This window comes from Aythya ferina (genome assembly GCF_964211825.1).
Source record: "Aythya ferina genome assembly, chromosome: 22".
Taxonomy (NCBI): domain Eukaryota; kingdom Metazoa; phylum Chordata; class Aves; order Anseriformes; family Anatidae; genus Aythya; species Aythya ferina.
In genome coordinates this window covers 4,899,001-4,918,077 of record NC_140320.1, presented here as the reverse complement: position 1 = coordinate 4,918,077, position 19,077 = coordinate 4,899,001, and the positions used below count along the sequence as shown (strand labels likewise).

The 19,077-nt window shown below is 49.1% G+C and overlaps 1 protein-coding gene across 2 annotated transcripts in view; it reads right to left on the bottom strand.

The window, feature by feature from the left end:
- Positions 1-1,907: 1,907 nt before the first annotated feature.
- The window catches only part of SORL1 (sortilin related receptor 1), a 41,099-nt gene continuing 23,929 nt past the window's right edge, over positions 1,908-19,077 (bottom strand). Inside the window, exons 26-48 of one of the 2 annotated variants that reach the window (XM_084495791.1) lie at positions 17,526-17,648; positions 17,264-17,371; positions 16,912-17,043; positions 16,570-16,701; positions 15,780-15,914; positions 15,385-15,540; positions 15,021-15,170; positions 14,413-14,541; positions 13,765-13,891; positions 13,025-13,194; positions 12,712-12,824; positions 12,349-12,453; positions 11,319-11,391; positions 10,404-10,486; positions 10,041-10,137; positions 9,258-9,442; positions 8,875-8,994; positions 8,610-8,774; positions 7,982-8,156; positions 7,652-7,758; positions 6,784-6,976; positions 6,277-6,489; positions 1,908-5,854 (exon numbers count right to left, since the gene is read on the bottom strand). In XM_084495791.1, coding sequence (XP_084351917.1) covers positions 5,787-5,854; positions 6,277-6,489; positions 6,784-6,976; positions 7,652-7,758; positions 7,982-8,156; positions 8,610-8,774; positions 8,875-8,994; positions 9,258-9,442; positions 10,041-10,137; positions 10,404-10,486; positions 11,319-11,391; positions 12,349-12,453; positions 12,712-12,824; positions 13,025-13,194; positions 13,765-13,891; positions 14,413-14,541; positions 15,021-15,170; positions 15,385-15,540; positions 15,780-15,914; positions 16,570-16,701; positions 16,912-17,043; positions 17,264-17,371; positions 17,526-17,648 — 3,059 coding nt within the window. In that variant the 3' untranslated portion in view covers positions 1,908-5,786. Of the gene's footprint in view, positions 5,855-6,276; positions 6,490-6,783; positions 6,977-7,651; positions 7,759-7,981; positions 8,157-8,609; positions 8,775-8,874; positions 8,995-9,257; positions 9,443-10,040; positions 10,138-10,403; positions 10,487-11,318; positions 11,392-12,348; positions 12,454-12,711; positions 12,825-13,024; positions 13,195-13,764; positions 13,892-14,412; positions 14,542-15,020; positions 15,171-15,384; positions 15,541-15,779; positions 15,915-16,569; positions 16,702-16,911; positions 17,044-17,263; positions 17,372-17,525; positions 17,652-19,077 lie in introns of both variants that reach the window. The other variant, XM_084495790.1, reaches the window with a different exon arrangement.

The window sequence follows — 19,077 nt, the reverse complement described above, 5'->3', positions numbered from 1 at the left end:
CACAGGCAGGTGCTTGTGCCGAGAACACGGTCAGCTCCGCTGCAGGGCCTGGGCAGAGCAAAACTGCCGAGCATCAGGCAAGCTCAGTTATGAGGATCTGGGGGAATGTGGGCTTCTGGCCGCCTGTAATTTACAGGGAAGAAAGAAATCGCATGTCCTGGAAAAGCCCTGGGCTGCCATTTCTCTTGCATCCCACTTCTGGCAGGTTGAGAGGCTCATGGCAGGAGCCAGGGCTGTGATGGTTAGCATGGCTCTTTCCTTCCCACACAGACCTTCTCTTTCCTCCTTAAGCCAGGGGCTGGGCTATCTGGGAGCTCTTGGCTCCCCCGTCCTAAATTCCAGCTTGCATTTTGCTGCGAAATATCCTCGGTTATTTCATCTTTCCTGCAGAGAAAGGCTAAACACAAGCACTCGGGTGTCTGGCACAAGAAACTCAGATTGCTTACTCAAAAGAGGATCAGCGAGCCAGACCTTCAGCTGCGCTCTCTCAAGATCAGAGCACATCTATTTTGTGAAATGCTTAACCCACGCTGGGAAGTGCTTTTGCAATCCTGGCCGTGCCGCACGCACACCTGGCTGGCTTTGCTCTGTGCGCTCCTCTGGTGGCTGGGACCCCCCTCCTCTGTGGTTTTTGGGTGTCTCAGGGTCATGTAATGAGCAAAGCTGGGACACCTCTTTGGAACTGGCAACACACTTAGCAGTTATGAAGGTGCCATTGTTCATCAGGAGTTTTGCCTAATTAAACTAAACCCTGAAGTGCTGGAGAGCACAGCTACACCTACTCGCGAGGGTACTATACTCTGCGAGAATCTCTTGGTTGCATTTAAGGGTGAGATAATATGGAAAGGTCATAAAGAAAAAGGAGGGAGATGCAGAGTCAGAGAAAGGACAGGAAAAACCCGCAGTGTAGATGTCCCGGGCAGGTGGGCGCAGTCTGCAGCTGTAGCTGCTGCTCTCCAGGCCATGCTCTGGAGATGTGAGTCAGGTGAGAGCCAGTGGGGCCGTGCCAAAAAGTCCCTGGGCAGCCTGGGGAGGTTTGGGAGTGGAATTGGGGTGGGAGAGGCTGTGTCTCGGGCTCTCAGAGCAATATTTTCTGCAGTCGGTCACAAGGTAACTTGGTCCGCACCATTCCAGCGAAGGCAGTAAATGAATAGGGGTAAAATTTTTCCTTTAGAAAAAAAGTAATTTGCAAATGTTGTTAGGAAGCCTAATCAGATCGCTTTTGTGCTGAGCCTTTATTCCATCAGGATTTTCTCAGTGAGGCTGGGCGCTGAGGCTGAAGAGTCACGTAGACTGCTCCGAAGGAAAGTAGGTGCATGGGAATGAGGTGTCGCTTCTCGTACCTCCGGGGAGAGCAATCTATTCCAGCAACAATAGGGAAAAATCAGCTTCATTCATGAAGAAGGGGGCAACCGGGAGGAAGGAATGGCTGTTTGTTAGCGTTGCCTTAAGCTAAACATTAATGAAGTGCAACACTTAAGATGCTTGCATGCCTCAATTATGTCCACCAAGCTCACATGTTGCCTTTCCAATTATGTAGGCTAAAAAATGAGGTACGTGTGAAGAGACTGCTGCCTGCTCATTACCTCTCGGGGAGCTGTAATTCTGCTCGCTTTCAGCTGCTGGGGTGTCAGGTGAACTTGCACATACAGCGTTTCAGCCAGCGATGGGAATGCAGCGCAGGGATGGGATTGCTGAAGGAATGGGTGCTACCACAGGGAAAATCGTATGGTTTGGGCACCAGATGGGGTTATTGCTGGTGATGGTGCTCAGTGAGCATGGATGGGAAACTCAGAAAGGCTCCGCAGGTTTTCTGGCCCCCGAGGGTGGTGCTCACTGCCTGGCTCCTTGGAGAAGAGGCGTGGGAACCGTGGGGACTAGGTAATAATTATGGAGACCAGGAGTCATTCTGTTTACCCAGTCCATTTTTATTATCATTATTAAGTGGAAAAAAATTGACAGACAAAAATTCCTTCAAAATTGTGCAAGAATAACACAATAACACAGCAGAAATCAGTGAATGGAGGGGGAAAAAAAAAAAAAAAAAAAGACAGAGTAGCAATTCAAATGGTATTCAAATAGTATTAAACTTCAATTAAGGAACCCGATCAGAAGTTGACACTACGTCTAAAAACTTCATTAGAGACTGGCTGCTCGTAGTCTGCCCCAAGACTAATTACTGACATCACAATTAGTACCAGAAATGAAGATGCTCTCTGGAACCCACAGTAACCACCTCTGTGGCACCATTTCTGTTCTGAAGTCCATTTGAAGGAGACTTGAAATTTGGAAAACGTTCTTTTGGTCTTTCCTGAATGCAGTTCTACATTCTTACCAGCACATTACTGAAGCCCCTGCCTGGGGCTCTCAGGTCACTTCTCCCAGGATTTCTAGAAACTGGCAGGATGTGGTCACCTTTAGTGACCACCACGGTGACCCACAGGCACAGAGGTCCTTTAGAGCTACATGAGGCCACGGGATGGCAGCGGCACCCAGAACATCACCGCACGTACTCCATCCTTCTTGTGTGCTCTCCTCCTCTTTCTGTCTGGGTGTGCACCCATATATATCTATAAGTAACTTGATCTTGACCCAAGGAGAACTGTCTTCCCAGTACTAGACCCACACATCCCTGCTGCTAACGCTGTGGCAAGGCAGGAGAAGATGGAACAAGTTAGGCCAAGCTTACCTGAGGCATGAACCTGCAGCACGCCAGATATTCAGCCATTAAATATCTGCATGCACTATTTTCCCCCATGGTCAACAGAAAACACTTTACCCCTCTCTGAAATTCCTCTTGGTGTGTCCCTGGGGTGCCAGCCCTGGCAGAGTGGCTGAGGAGCCACAAGCTTGTGCTCGTGGCAGATGCTGCGCCCACCTGATCTTAGAGTTCAGCCTTAGTCTTCTGTTCAAATGGACTTCAGAGTGCCAGCTGGCATCTGAGGTGGACTCAAACACGAGGTACCAGAAACACCTCCTTAGCCCACGTACCTCCCCCACTCCTTTTCTCCTTATGGGTCCAAACATCTCACAGGGTTACTGCCAGGTAAACCCAAGTCACCTCCCAAAAATTCGGGTAAGGACTCATGTCACATTGCATCAGGCTACTGAAACAAAACCAGAACAAAATATGCATCCACATCCATGTACCATATATACACCACAACCCTCCCACCCCATATACATCTCTGTGAACAAGATTCCGTGCTTCAAAAGTTCATAAAAATATACAATTTACCCAGAACTGCATCTATCCTGCTTATTCCCCGCCTGGAGCTTAGACTTCTCTATTTATATATAAAATACAAATACACTAGCCCTGTAAAGTTGCTTTGCTGGGAGCACAGTGGTGATTTTTGCCCTGAAGGGAAAGCCTCTGAGGGCAGGGAGCGTCTGTGCATTGCAAGAAGCGCCCTGGTGCGTGCAGCTTGGCACAAGGACTGCGGGCTGCAGTGCCCCAGAGCCCCGTGCAATGCAGGGACGACTGCAAAGCGAGCGCCAAGGTGTCCCTCACCCCCGTTGCATTGCAGAGGCGCAGCTAGCTGGGAATATTTTCGGAATATAGTATTCCAGCAAAATGCCTCGCTGGCAACAGGCTCAGCACCGTGCGAGCGTCGCTTTGCTGCGGCACAAAGGAGCCTTTCAGAGTGACCAGAAGTGACCCGTCCCCAGCTGAAAGCATCCAGCCAAGGGATTTCTGCAGAATATAAAGTGGTTTCGAGGTTCCCCCTTGGCATCTGCCTTCCACATACAGACACGAGATGGGCTCACTTCTGCTCCCCTTATTTGAGCAGGGTTTTCCCTTAGGGGAGTAAAGTAGCAGAATTTAACCGCTATTAATTCTCACCAGAGAGGTACCATCTTCTGGGATACTATACTGCAGTTTTCAGTTACCTGTGCCAGAAATATTTGTTTAATAAGGAAGGAATGCAATGCTTTTAACCTCTGCTTTCAGGCTGTCCCCTGCAGAAATATGTTAAATCTTCTGCTTTACACTTTTAGAACAGTTTTGCCTCTGGGTCAGGTTCTGCTCTCTTTGTAGCCGTGACTCCAGACAAATTGAGATCTACGTGCTAGGTTGAATTATAAGCATTTTAATCTGTGAACAGCACCTGACCCACTAACAAGGTAAAAACATTGCAACTTGGCAAGCTCGCTGCTACTTATAAAATCTGGTTATGGTTTGGTCCCAACTTTGGGGGAATAAACTGTCACCGGGATTGAGAACACCGATAATTAAAAATAGAGTCAGTATTTCTATAGCGTATCAAACCATACAGAACCTCATCTCTTTAAACATTTTCTGCAAGTGAAATTAAATGGATCAGTTGTGTATCAAAACATAGTTGGCCTCTCTCATCTCATCTGTAGGAAGACTGCAATTATAATGTAATTTACACAGCAAAAATACTTCTGGCTTAAACAAAGAAAATAGCATGACAAGACAGTGTGCTGTATTTTTACTGGGCTTTGCATATATAGAGTGCGGCCAGGTGTGAGCCGCAGACATCCACTCGTATTGATGCTCGTGGGCTTGCGAGCAGTGGGATTCATGGTGAGATTCACATTTTGCTATCACCAAAAACATACCCTCGACAATGGGAAGTAGACATTTCTACTGCTTAGCTCTGTTAGCCAGTATTATGTCTACAGTAAAGGTGAAATGAGGAGTGATAGGAATATATTACATCTACATTACTTCTAAAGCTGAAGGTGCGACTACAGCTAGTTTTAGGAAACTCTACTGAAGGAGCACCGAATCCCTGCTGCAAACCAGATGAATCGAGCTGCTCAGTAATTACAGCTCTGCACGACTGTGGAGAATCTGTAAGCGAAGCTCTTCTCCAGTTGCACACAGTGGAGGCTCCCCCTTCTGTCCCACACCATCCTAGCATCTCCACGCAGCTCTGCAGAGGCAAGGTTTCCTGGAAGCTACACTTTAAGGTGTGCGCTTCAAAGTCAGGGGATGGCGATTTGTTGCAGTGACATTACTGACATCAATTATGGATCAGGGCACGGCCAACGGGTTGGCACCTGCTGGTGATTGTTGGAGGGATTTGGGCAATGGTTGGGGGGCTGCAGCACGGCGCGGGCAGCTCTGCCTGCACGTGAGGTCAAAATTGCATAAACTGGGCGCTTGCCCAGGGATGACTGAGGAAAGATTGTGTCTTTCAGTGAGGGAAAAAATATGTAAAAAATAAAGATTCTTATTCTCATGGTGAGAACAATGATGGGGATGCCAAAATACTACTGCCTTGCAAGATAAAGTGGCACATGTTCTACACAATAATGTGTACAATGTCTGACAACTTCGGAAATCTGTTCTTAAGCAGATTTCCCAATAAATTAACACAACAAAAATACTTTCATATAAAACAAAGTCCAAAGGATTTTTTTTTAAAGTAAAAGCAAAACCTTCAGGGACTATATTACTTATCTCTCTCTACATATATAATCTCCTGAATTTTTTTAAAATAAATTTATTCTTGTCTTAGAAAAATAAAATGAGTAGCCAATTTAGTCAACGGAAAATATCTCACAGACTTAAAAGCATGCCCAGCAAGCATAGCCTTGTAAGACTAAATCAATGTTAAATCAAAGCAATTTGTTACTAAACCAACCTAGTTTGCAATTCACAGTTGATTACTACAAAGTGTTTCTTAAATTTTTTGGCCCATATAAAAATAACGTATTGCAACTCAAAGTGCATTTTTAAAATAAACAATCAACTATTTTTATCAAATAAAATATTTACACCATTTGGTTTTTACAGTCAGAAATGCGCTTCATGCGATGACCATGGGGACATCATCTGAAAATCCAGTTATCATGGGAGCTTCGTCATCCTCATCTCCTGGAAAACAAACCCAGAGCTCTGTTACGCTGCCCTTGGTTTCATTGGGCACAACGAAACTGGCCCCAAAACTGTCCCCCAAATTAATGCATCAGCATGTGGCCCTTAACTGGTTGTTGTATTTGTTATATCCAAGTTTTAATTGATTATCATTAGTGGGAGCTGTTTATGTGAGGTAACTAATTACACATATCCTAGGCCAGGCTTATCCTCCTAAAACCAGATCAAACCCATGGAGATTTTCATGCCAAGGATGGCCTAAAGCATGAGAAAGAGGTTTAGGTCTTGTGCTGATTTGGAGGCCCTGCAATCCCAAGGCATGACACCAAGAGCTACTGTTAGGTTGATGGTTGGACTTGATGATCATAAGGGTATTTTCCAGACCAAATCATTTCCAACCAAGATGCCAAGATTCCACGTACCTAAATCGTCCCCTGAGGAGAAGATGGCTGAGCCCAGGCGGGAGCTATAGTGGCTGTTGGCAAAGGCGGTGAAGCTGCTCTGCAGCCTGCGGTGCCTCGTGTAGAGCACGATGAACCCAATGCCCAGGGTAACCAGCAGCACAAACAGGATCGGGACTACGATGGCAGCTACGTCTGTGGATTTGTCGGTTTTTGATGCAGAGGAGTCTTCACCTAAAGAGCAGGGAGGGTAGAAAGCACTATTTGCAACCAATGCCACATTTCTCACCATGCTACTTGTGCAGTGCCCTAATGGGGTGTTAATGGACCAAACCCAACCAAACATGGCCAGATTGCCACAATATTCACATCTGAAAATCTCAGGATGGTTTCTTCCATCCTGCCCTGCTAGGACACTAAGCCACCAAGTGATTGGCTGTGTAATATTGTATTAACTCCTCCTTGGGTCAGCTTCTGAGGCTTTAATTAGTGTTAATTGAGGAAGAGGGGATGATGTTAGTGTCTTACCGGTTCCTAGCTCATCATAGAGAAGTGTAGCCGGCTCCCCGCACATCTGCCCGCTGTACAGGCATCTAGCCCGAACTGTGAAGGAATAGTTGTGACCTATCTTCAGGTTGGAAACTTTGAAGAAATTTTCCGTGGTGTTCCCGAGATAAGCCGTGCTGTTCATCAGGCTGTCGAACATGTGAATCTCATAACCCTAAGAAAACAAAAACACAAACCCCAAATCGCTTGGCTGCAGAGGTCAGCTTTGCTGCTTCTGACGGGCCTTTGAAAGTTGTTTTTCCTGCTGAAGCTTTGTGATGAAGTGCATCAGGCTACCAGCCAGGGGAGAACAACAGTGGAGCCTCCTTCAGGCACGCCTGGCAGCAGGCACTGACCTTGGCTAGGTCAGAGAGGAGATTTCGGCCTCTGGTTCCCTCTGTTCTTAGCAGCCACCCGAGGCCATCCAAAAAAATGGAGCCCAGTGATCATGATGGTTTTTTTTTGATGTACATTTCTACTTTCTCATGCCCCAACAGAGCACATTGCAGATTTTCTATCAAAGCCTAAATAACAATTCTCAGATGCTACCGATGCGTTTCCCAGCATGGTAGGGCAGTGGCCTGCTCCCAGTCCTGTGCAAGTATGATAGCTGACCTTTTTCAAGAGGATAATTATGTTCTTAAAAGGTGACCGGCTGGATCTAACAGCACTAGTGCCGTGGTTGTGATGCAAATTAAAGCGAGCTCTATGTGGAGGGCTCATCAGGGACTCCCAGGGGAGCAGAGCCTCCTGTTGTACTTAAAGACTCTGTGTAAGGAGCTCTGCAAGCGACTCCACTCTTGCTTTTACTGAAACGCTGCCTGTAAGATGGGGGAAGAGTGCCACTTACCCGGCTTTCATTGAAATTACTTTCCTTTAACGCTAAACTCTTCCAAAAGAGCAGAATGTGGTCATTTTCTGTTATAATTTTTAAGGCATCTGGTGCAGACAGTGGTACTGCAAATGAGAAAAAAACAGCAGGCAGGTTAGGTTTTAACAGTGATAACACTTTTCTTCCATTTGAGAAACAGCACGGGGGCCACTTCTGAAATGTAGTGGGTTTTAGGGATCAGCCCAATGCACGGCTTACAAGAGGAGGGTGCTGTGGTGTGACCTGGTAGGAGTCTGATGGTAGGTTTTATGGTAGGGCAGCATTTCATATGAATACTTGCTCCTTTACCTGTGTTAATCTTCATGCTGGATTCTTTGCTCATGTTTCCCAGTTGAACAATCACGTGGTATTTGCCTCCCGGTTCAAGTTTCTTAACGGTGTACTCCACCGTGCTGTTCCGCGTTTTCACTTTGTAGATTTTATCTGTTTTTCTTACCAAATCTTTAACTGCAACAGCATACAACTGAAGGGGGAGGGAAGGCACGCATGGTGAATGACAGGAGACCTTACTTTCCTGCAGACTTGCTAGCAAACTCATATATTAGGACATCAGACCGGGGGGCAAAACTGACATTAAAGCATGCCTGCACCCTATAGAAACCTGGGGAGTTGGTTTTCAGGTCTCTTGCTGGATTAGCTGGATCCCTGCCCGAGATCACTACTTACAGATAGAGAAAATGCAGTTACTGGGGCATACGAGGGCAGGAGGAAGACCTCAGGTTGTATTTCTTAATGAACAATGGGGATGCAATGCAAACCTGTGCCATGTCAAAGTCTGCAGTGTTGTCGGGGGATTTATACCCCTAAAGCTTTGCTGTTAAAGCCTCGGGACCAGATTAGGAGCGGAAAACTTGCTGAGAAAAAGAATTTCCTTCAGTGGACCTGTCTGTGAGCCAGGGTTTTTGTGAGATATTACCATGTCCTGGTCAGGTGAGTCGTAGGGCGATTCCCACTTGATGATGGCAAACGTCTTCCCGGTGAGCACCGAGTGGAGGTGCCGGGGGGGCAGCCGGTTGTCAGGGATCATCTTCACCACGACGTAGTCAGACGGTGGCCCTTGGTAGGGAGACATCACACGGACCTCGAAGGGACGGCCCAGCAGTTAATAGGGTGCCTTCGGGCTTTGGTACCGGACTGCGGCCCGTAGCGCGGGTAGGAGAGGGGCCAGAAACGCAGCCTACCAGGAACAGGTACTGCTCATCCCGCTGCACAATCACGGTGATGTTGTGGGAGGTCGTGGTGGTGTTGTGAGGGCTCCTGTACAGCTCGAGGAAGGATGTGGCATAGAAGATGCCGTAGACCTACAGAGGAGGAGACGACAGGGATGGTACAAAGCTTGTCGTGGCAGGGAGCTCCCACCCAAACTTTCGTGTACTGTTGCTTTTTAGGGACATGATGCAAAGACCCTGTGGCGGGGGCAGCAAGCACTTGTCTTACTTTTTTTGATATAAATTTTTCTATGGAATTCAGTCCCAACAAACAATCCTGTTTAAAGATTTCTTGTGTTTTGAGGTTCCAAGCTAGACCCCATCCTGGGTGGCGAGAAAAGGGCTCGGTGCCTTACCACGTTCCTCGGCCCAGTCCAGTTGCACTCCACTGCAGTCTGGTTGATGGCCCTGGCTTTGAGACTTGGTGCTGCCGGTCTTGTCCCACTGGTCATGACGTGTACAAAGGACAGAGGACTGTCACCCAGTTCCGTCTTAGCCCAAGCAGAAATTTCGTAGGGCGTCTGAGCCGTCAAATTGGCCACTGAGCAAGAGGAGAGATTTGCACTGTTAGGTGAGGCCCAGCACTGCAATGGCAGGGTGAGAGCTTTAAGAAATGGTCAGCATCGTTAAATAATCTTAGCCAGGATCCTCTCTCCCTTGGTTTGTGTTTTCATTCATTCTGAGTAACTTCTTTTACACAGAAACACCTGGGTATCTAGCCCAGGTTGTTGCTTGCCTGTATTGGGATGTTTTCCTGTATCTTGACTGTGCACACCAGTTATTTCTCCAAAGCCGAAAATAATCTGATTACCAGGGACATGTACTGTATACCAGCCCAAGAAATCATTGACCTTTTGCTGAGTAGATAAGGAATCACAAACAAAATCCCCGTGATGAGAAAAGGCTAGTGCAGCTCTAGGGGATAAATCCCAAATCTCCTTGAAATCTCCAAGTCCTAAGAATAGAGGCTAAGGATTTGCCGATTTGTCCTTGCAGGATTTACTCTTTCCTAAACAGAAAGTACTGAACTGAGCTGCCATTACAATAAAATAAAATGAAATAAAATAAAATAGCTGTGGCTTTCAGTAAAAACACTCTGTTTGGAGGTGATTTAAGCAGAATTTTACACCTAAATTTACCTTTCTGGATCGACTTTTCTCCTTCTATGGTCAGAGTTCTTTTTTCCTGCCTGTGCGTATCAAATGTCCAGTAGATGTTCACAACGTAACCGCTGACCTGTCAATATGAGCTTACATGAGCTATTCTTGTATTCAGTGAAAAAGAGCCACCATTTTAAGTTTCCAAATTGTATTTTCCATCCTAATTAAGAGAGCTGGGACAGCTGATGAGTACCAAGTAATAAATTGGCATGGGATAATTAGTTTCCGAAAGCAATTGTGCTACTAAAATGGGTGCTGGCTTGTCTTATTCAGTATTTATCCCATATCCAACCCAGGTCTTTTCTTTTACTGTAGTTGCAGAAGTAAAGGTTAAAATTTTACCTTGATATTAGTATTCATTTTTAGGCTGAAACTTATGGAGTCCTCAGTGTAGCCCTCAACACGTATGACAGGTGGAGGAATGACTGGAAGGAAAGGGAGAAACAGCTGTTACTGCAACCCCAAAAAAAACAAACATGTAGGGAGAGGACAGGCAAAATGCAGACTTTCATTATGACAGTCACCAACCAGACCCAGAACATCCCCATCTCTCCATACTACAAAGAATCCTGCATTTTTAGTAGCACGGTGTTTTCTTTCCTTTCTTTGTCAACATAGCAAGGGTGCACTTTTATCTCACAAATTAGATAGCAGACAATTTTGACATCAGAATATAGGCTTGGAAAAAAAAACTTGCCAGGAATACAAACAATTTCAAAAGGCTTATCAAAAAACATTTCAGAGGGAAATGATTTATCGTGTTGGTTGGATTTATCTACTGTCAGCCTGCAACGATGTGATCGTTTCTGGGAGCCTCCGTGGTTTTTTAGCGGTCTAACCGACACAAAATGCAGCAACCATCATAGTGATAATCTAAGAGGGAGAAGAATGAGCAAGCAGCCTTTCAGCTAACGGTATTGAAGGAATTGCTGGTAATGTATCGTGCTTATCCAAAGGTAGAATCTAGCCTACACAAGTCAGTGGCAATCCATCTGCAGTCCAGGAGAGGGGGACTTGCATCCTGCATGCCACAGAGTTCAGAGGAAGAGTCAACAACCTGTTCAGACTTGCCACTGAACTCTGAGGTGGCTCCAGTTAAGTGAGCAGGTACAGCAAAGTTGTTAAAAATGTCAGATGCTCAATAGGGAAAAGAAAAGAAAGAGGAGGTGGTTATGTGTGCTGATACTAACACTTTGGGCTTACATTCAGTATTTTTGCTGCGTTGACCAAGTTGGTTGAAACCAAAACAGCGTTTACCTTTGCCTTTGATGGTGGTTATGGATTTGGAATCGCTCCAGTTTCCCACTCCTCGACTAGTCACTGCAGCAACCTTTGCAAATAAGACGGTTAGTTAATATGAACGAATGTATGCCACCAACGTTGCATAATGCAAACAGAGAGCGAGGTTAGAGCAAGGGTATGGACATGGTGGAGCTCATGGGAAAAGGACATTGAAGCAAGCAATAATTTAATTACTTGGCAATAAAATGCTTATTACAGAGATAAAGCAGACTACTTTAAGTCAATTAAAAGAATCTAAGAGGAGGGAGGTGCATCCTCTCTGCAGATAACCGCTCTCTGATGAGATCTTTATAAAAAAGTCTATAAAGATAAGGAGCCTTGGAATCGATCAGCCCTGGTGTAGGTAAGATTCGTGCCTGCAGAGCCCACGCGAAAACTGAATCCAGTTCCAAAGATTTATTTGGAAACAAGTTAGTATGGGAAGGAAAGACTCACTTCAGCTGACCCAGAGAAAAACATTAATGCATGGGGGGTTATCCCAGCTCCCAGTGAGCCCCCACAAGTACCCGTGCTCAGCCTGCTCATGAAGGATGGACAGGGGCAGAGTACACTTTTCCCAAGGTTGGCTGTGCAGATTTTCATTTCCTCTCCTTATTAGTTCTGCCTATAATTACCCAGCTTCTCCCATGTGCACGCCTTCCCCACATGCATATCTGCTTCTTTTCCTGGCAAGAGTCAGGACCAAATTTATCTCCGCCCCAGATCTGGTGCAGTTGCAGTGAGCTTGGAATGGGCAGCACAGATTTCATAACACAGCCTGGCCTCCTGGGAGGAGGAGCAAATCAAGGGCCATAATTCGGGGCTTAAAACTATACACATTGTTGGCACAAATGCCAGGCCCCTGCTGAGGGCTGACATTAAAGGGCAGAATTTTAACTGCATACTTTTTTAGCAATTAGTTGACTGTGTGGGACTTGGACTGCCTAGCAAAGAGTAACAAGCTCCTGCAGAGTGCTCCTGCAGACAGAGCTCTGAAAATACTCACTCGAACCGTGTATAACGCGTTGACCTGCAAGTTCTTGATCTCAGTGTAGTTCTTGGTGGTTCTGAGGGAGGACCACTCCTTGGATCCACTCCGGCTGTATTCCACCTAGGAGGACCAAAACAAGGGGTAAGGGCTCCATGGTCAGCAGTCCCACAGGGCCACAGGTCTTTCTATTACTCAACCAAAGGAAGGAAGCCAGAAACAAGACCATGGACTGAAAACCATGGACTGAAACAAAACCTGAGGACTGTGTTGCTACCTACAGCCCTGCACCATTTCTTCATTTCTTCTCCCATCTTGCCCAGCATTCTCAGTGGATTTCCACCTCAAATTGCAAAATAAAAAACATGGTGCAGGACTCACAATAAATTCCCGTATGAGGCCATGGGCGTTCACAGGAGGGCTCCAGCAGCCTGTCACCACCCCCTCGGCTTCTTTTTTTAGGGACAGCTGAAGGTTAAAGGGGGCATCTGGTACTGGGGAGAGAAACAAAGGTGTTAGTGATGGTCACAGGCGGTGTGTCCAGTTCTTCTGGGGAACAGCAGGAGGTTATCGGGGTCTCCTAGAAAGGGAGAGGGCAGACATTATCTCCTGCAGTTGTATCCCAAGGCCTGATTAACCCTTTCGTAATCTGACCTCCAGCTTGAACCGAGAGGAGCCAGGCAGTTCTGCTTACATCCTTCGGGTGCCCGCAGGGTGATGAAGTCGTTGGTGTTGTAGACTCTGCTGAGGCACTGCACCTGGACCTTCACCTGGTAGGTGCAGTCAGGCTTGAGGACCTTCAAAACGCTGTTGGTTTTGTTGCTGTGGGTTTCCAAAACCTTCCAGATGCTTTCACCAACAGTCCTGCACAAGAGTCAGACCCCTGCAGTCAGGAATATGTTCGGGAACACAGGGGGACACAGCTTGCCCCAAAGGATGAAATCAGTTTTCTGTGTTTTAAGGGCTTGCTGCTTAGTTTTCTGCTCAGTAAAGCCACGGCACCAGCTTGAAAAGCTGCTGTTTCAAAGCTTGAACCAAACATAGCTCGGCGCCTCCTAAGCACCGTCCTCTGAGGTTTGCTATAACCGCTGTGCTCTAATTTCTTGACTTTGTTCTCATTGTTAGCAGCCCCACAAAGACGAGACCCAAGCAGAAACAGAAAACCCAATATACCCACATTTCTGTCCGAGTAAACAATTTGAAGGAAACAAAGACAGCTTTTCACAAATGTCCCCTAGTTGCTGCTATTTTGGGTCTGCTTTGCAACGAAGCATTAGATTTTCCAAACAGAAATAGACTGCAAAGCTCCATCCTCTGGGGCTCGATTTGGTACGGTGCTTTGCTGCAAAGACGTGTGTGCTGCTACCTCTGCTCATGTTTCTCCCGTCCTTTCCTTGTCACGACCACCCATGGGTCATGCAGTAAGTGGTGTACCTGTAATACACGTTGTAGACACAGGAGGTCGAGGACATCCTCTTTGGCCGAGCCCATGTCAGAGTGACAGCACCGGAGAAATCGGCCGTCCACTGCAGGTTCTGGACTTTGTACACGATCGTGTCGTCTGGGGGAGCAAAAGGGGAGTCAGTCTGCTGGTGGAAACAAGCCCTTTGGATCTGTGCTGTCACTGTGAGCCACCCAGGGCCCCTCTGTGGGGCTGCCCATGTCCCATCTCGTGTTCAGTGGAAGGACCAAAGCTGAGGCTGGGAATCTGGAGAGCAATGTGTTGGGGCAAGGGGAGAGCCTGGCCGGATGAACTTTCCAAAGGAAAACAGATGGTTTTCCCTGAGTGTAGACTCCCCATGAATCTCCGCAGTGCCTCCCCCCTGCACCAAGCAGCCTCTCCCAATCAATATTTAATTAAAGAACTAAAACCTGACTGATGCTCGAGGCCCCGAGCAGGTCGGTAGGACCGTGGTGCACCTCGTGGCTGGGCAGAGACAGCGATCGATCGCGATTCTCTGCCCTTGGCCAGGTGCAGCACACATCCCCCCATCCCCACAGGACCAAAAGAGGTGGTGGTGACGATGGAAAATGGCTGGGAAATGGGGTTTGCAGGATAAAGGGGAGCGGGCGGCAGCTTACCCGTACAGTTCCTCTCGTCGCTGCCATCTGAGCAGTCCAGGTACCCGTCGCAGCGCTCCGCCACCATCAGGCAGGCCTCGCCGTCCTCGCACTTGTAGCCCTGAGGGCACGGCAGGGTGCTGTGCGTTGCTGCAAGGCAGAAAGGGTGCAGGGCTCAGCGCCGCGAGGGTCCCGCACTGGCACGGGGCTGTGTGCGATGCCAGGTGCTGGTGCAAGAGCTTTCTGGCAAAGTGTTTTGGCACGACAAAAGAGCCACCATCAGGAGAACCTGGGGCTTAAGCCACCGGGGAGGTGGTGGAGTCACCTCCTTAGATCTTGGGATCTCGGAGATGGGTGGATGTGGCACTTAGGGACATGGTTTGGAACTGTTATGTGATAGATGGACTTGATGATCTGACGGGTATTTCCAACCTAAATGAAATGAAATCCATTCTGTGAAATCCACAGCTGGACTTCTGACGGAACAGGCACCAGTGCTTTTTGGGTGCTTTTTTTTTTTTTTCTTCCTTTTTTACTGCGTGGATTCCACCAGCGATAAATCCTCCCATCCTCGCAAAGAGCATCCCAAGGGAAGGAGCCAGGCGAGACCCTCTTGCCCCCGCACTTACGGCAGTTCCTCTCGTCCGTGCCATCCTGGCAGTCCCGCCGCCCGTCGCAGCGCTTCCAGTTGGGGATGCACTTGTGCAGCTGCTGGCACTCGAACTCGAACCTGCTGCAGCTGCCCCGCGGCGCCGGGGAGGTGGCCGTCACGTTGGGACCTGCGGGCAGGAGAAGTGAGGAGAGCACCCAGGGCCACCAGCAGGAGGGACCGAAAGCCGTTCCCGGGTCCCGACTCCACTAGATGGCAATGTCTTCCCATCCAGCAGGTGGATGGCTCCCGTTGGGGTGCCCAAACTTGCGATGCAAATCGCTGGGGTGCAAGGCAGGGATGTCACCGGGCATTCGGGAGGAAGAGGGTGAGGAAGAGCTTACGGGAGGTGGGGCAGGCGTCCTCGTCGGAGCCGTCGGTGCAGTCCTTGTACCCGTCGCAGACCCAGCTGTTCACGATGCAGGCGCCGCTGTTGCAGCGGTAGTGGTTGGGCAGGCACGTCGGCGGGGCGGCTGCGGTGACGGGAACTACTGGGGAGCCTGAAAGGACACCGAACGAACGGAGAGGCTCTCGGGGGCTGCTCCCAGCACCCAGCCAGCCCCCGTGGTAGGGGGGAGCAGGGAGCAAGCCAGGCATCGCAAGCCCCATGTTTTATCTGCATCGTCGCCTCGCAGCTCATGATCAGGGGGTTCAACAAGGCAGAATGCCTGTTCAAGGGGGATTTTGGGGCTGTGGGGCCCCTGTATGCAGAGCATCACGGAGCACCACAGGTCCTCACCCTCGCACTCCTTCTCGTCCGACCAGTCCCCGCAGTCGTTCTCCTCGTCGCACTTCCACCGGTTGGGGATGCAGTGGCCGTTCCCGCACTGGAACTGGTAGTACCGGGAGCAGTTCGGGGCCTCTGTTGGGTTTTCTGATGAGAACAGGAGAGCCCCGTGAGCCCCTGTGTCATCTCAGCATGGATTTGGGGCATGGGAATACCAGCCCTGAGAGCATCACCCCAGCATCCCCCCTGCACAACTGCGGGTCCCCTCTTCTCCAGCATCCCCATTCCTCCCAGCCCTGTCTGGCCTGGTGTCACCACCCCAGTGTCTGCGTGCTGGGTGCTCCATGGCCAGACAGCACCTACGATCTCAAAACCAGGGCTGACAGTGAAATTCACCCAGAGCATGGCAGGAAGGGAGAAGCAAACCCTGCCGCTCCGAAACGAAGCCGCAGCTGCTTCGTCTGGCTCCGCACAGCTCCTAAAGCTACCGAGGGAACATTGATAAATATTGAGCTTGGCTGTAAGCTGCCTGTCTGCTTCGGGCTGGGAAGGTGTGCAGTAAATATGGTCACACAAGACTTAGTCAAGCACAACGTGTGCCTGCCGCATCGGATTTTCAGTGTGCTCCAGTTAATCTACCTGCAATAAGGGGAAGATGGCACTGATCTATATTCAAGATGCTCTGCAATGTGCAAGTGGGATGGTGCACGCATGCATGTGTGGGTATACAGAACAGAAGAAGCCTGTTTTCTGGGCCCCGAAATTCAAAGGGGGTGACGAGGGACCTCGAGGTACTGCTCACCACAGTTTGCTTCGTCCGAGTAATCGCCGCAGTCATCCATGCCGTCGCACTTCCACACCAGGCTGATGCACACGCCGTTCTGGCACTGGAAGCTGAACTGGTCGCACGTGCGGTGGAACTCGGGGTCCTGGGCTGCACGGAGGGAAACCAGAGGGTTAGCATGGAGGAGGAAGGAAGGTGTACCCTCAGAGGGCATCTGGACTTGGGAAAGCAAAGTATTAGAGTCCAAAGCCACTGTTTGGGTGACCTGGCAGGGTTTGGTACCCTCCCCATGCCTCCTTTCCCTTCTGTCTCCAGCCCTCCTCATGCAAAGTGCCCTGAGATGCGCGATATCACGCTTACAGCATCCAGCATAGTTGGCGTCCTCATCTGATCCATCTCGGCACTGGACGATGCCGTCACACACCATGGAGTGGAACAAGCACTGCTGCCGGTTCTTGCACACGAAATCCATGTAGCGGGTACAGAGGGGTTCTGGGGAAAAAAGGAGGGGATGGGGTCTCGGCAGGGATTGCCAGCAGGGCATACACTGATTTGGACAAACCCAAGCGCAGCGTCCAGATTTCACGGAGCTACAGAAAGTTTTCAGGACCAACAGACTGAGCACCGTCCCTGCACAGACTGCCCTCACCCCATAATGTCCTGATCCCCTTTCCATCGTGCCCTGAGCCCGGCAGCCCCCCTGGCTACTCACCACAGTGCTGCTCATCCGAGGCATCGGAGCAGTCGGTGATGCCATCGCAGTGCTTGCTGGTCGGGATGCAAGTCCCATTGGGGCACTGGAAGCCGTTGCACTTTTTTTCTGAAAAAAATCAGAATTAGGTGGATTTCGTTGGTTTCCTTTCCCATACAAAAAACTGCAGCGCAGCCCCGATTCCCTTTTTCCCCGTGTTTGCCCTCTTTTGGAGGGATAGGAGTCATCTCTCTGGGTTTGCTGGAGTGTCCCCGTGCCGTACCACAGTCGGCTGGGTCCTCGTCGGAGCCGTCCTGGCAGTCGGCGTCGCCGTCGCACGCCCAGCGCTGCGGGATGCAGTGGCCGTTGAGGCACTGGAAGCTGGAGGCCTCGCAGGTGTGGGACACTGCTGGAAGCAGAGCAGGGAGCGGTGCTGAGCACGGGGCACTCAGCACCACGCAGCCCTGCGCCATCCCCTTTGCATCAGCACATCACATCATGCTGGATCCCAGCACGGATTCGCATCTCTGCAGCACAAGTTCACACCCAGAGGGCTTCAGGCAACACATTGCTGGGAATCTGGGTCTCCCCAGGCCATGCCATGTCTTTTTCTCTCTCTGCTGTATTTGCTCATAAGACCACTGTGCCCCTGGGATGGTTTTCAGAGGCTCCTGAGGGGTCCTAATGTTCTCCAAATCAGGAGCCTCTTTCCCTTTGATCCTAACCCTAGATGAGTGTGGGTGCAGGTGACAGTGGCTGCATCTTGCTGCAGATGGCAAGAAATGTCACAGCAAACGAGCAAAACTTTGGCAGGGTGGCAGGGTCCCTGTTCAGGGACCCTAGGATAGGGGCAGTGAGCAGGGATGGGTGACACCGAGGGGCATTGGGGATGGTCTGGCATTAAGGCAGGCAAGCCTTTTCTGTGCTCCCACAGCAACCTAGAAATACAAGTCTCTTAAAAATGAGGAGGCAAATTAACTCTATCCCAGCTGAAACAGGACAGGGTTTCAAGGGGATCAGGGCCTTGGTCTTTTTTAGGGTCCTGTTGCAAACATATCTGCCTGTGGGGGATGCTGGTTGAAGCCTAGCATACATTGTCGCTTTAAAGACAAATGCCGCTCTTCAACCAGGAGAGCACTTGTCATTATCGAGAAGAAAAGCAATGTGCAACTTAATTAAATTGCATGCTGGTGAATTTCAGGTTAGTTGTGACGTGTCCTTGCAGGTATTTCCGAATGCTACAGTTTTGTGGCAGTAATATTCTATTAGGTATTCAGTGTGAAATGTAATTATTTTAGATAAGAGCAATAAATGCAGCCAGTGGAGTCAGATGAAATGTTTCTCAAATAATTGTGATCCTCTTAGATAATTTCAACTTTAGGCTTTACAAACCCGATACGCGTTTTGAAGTAGGTTCCGTTCCTGTAGCAATTCTCTCTGGAGAAACTCATAGGAGAGATAAGTGCTACCAATATAAATTAAACCTCCTCGTGCAGCCACGCACACGGAATATCAACCACCCTCGTCCCCAGAGCATCACCGCAAACCCTGCGTGCTCCAGGCAGGTTCAGCACTGCAGGGGGAGATGCAGGAGCTCAGCACGGTGGCTCCCATCCCCTGGGGGCTCTCATGGGCCCCGCGGGGCTCCCCTCACTCCATCAGCCCATCTGTTCTGACGCTCGTTGTTACCTGGTTTCTCCTGTATATTGCTTTATGATGTGACCTCATGCCTTTCGCTGCTGGAACAAAGCGCTGCCTACTCTCAAAACTCTCAAAACTCATGCAAACATTTGTTTGGGTGTTGTTGTTTTGGTATTATTATTATTATTTTTAAT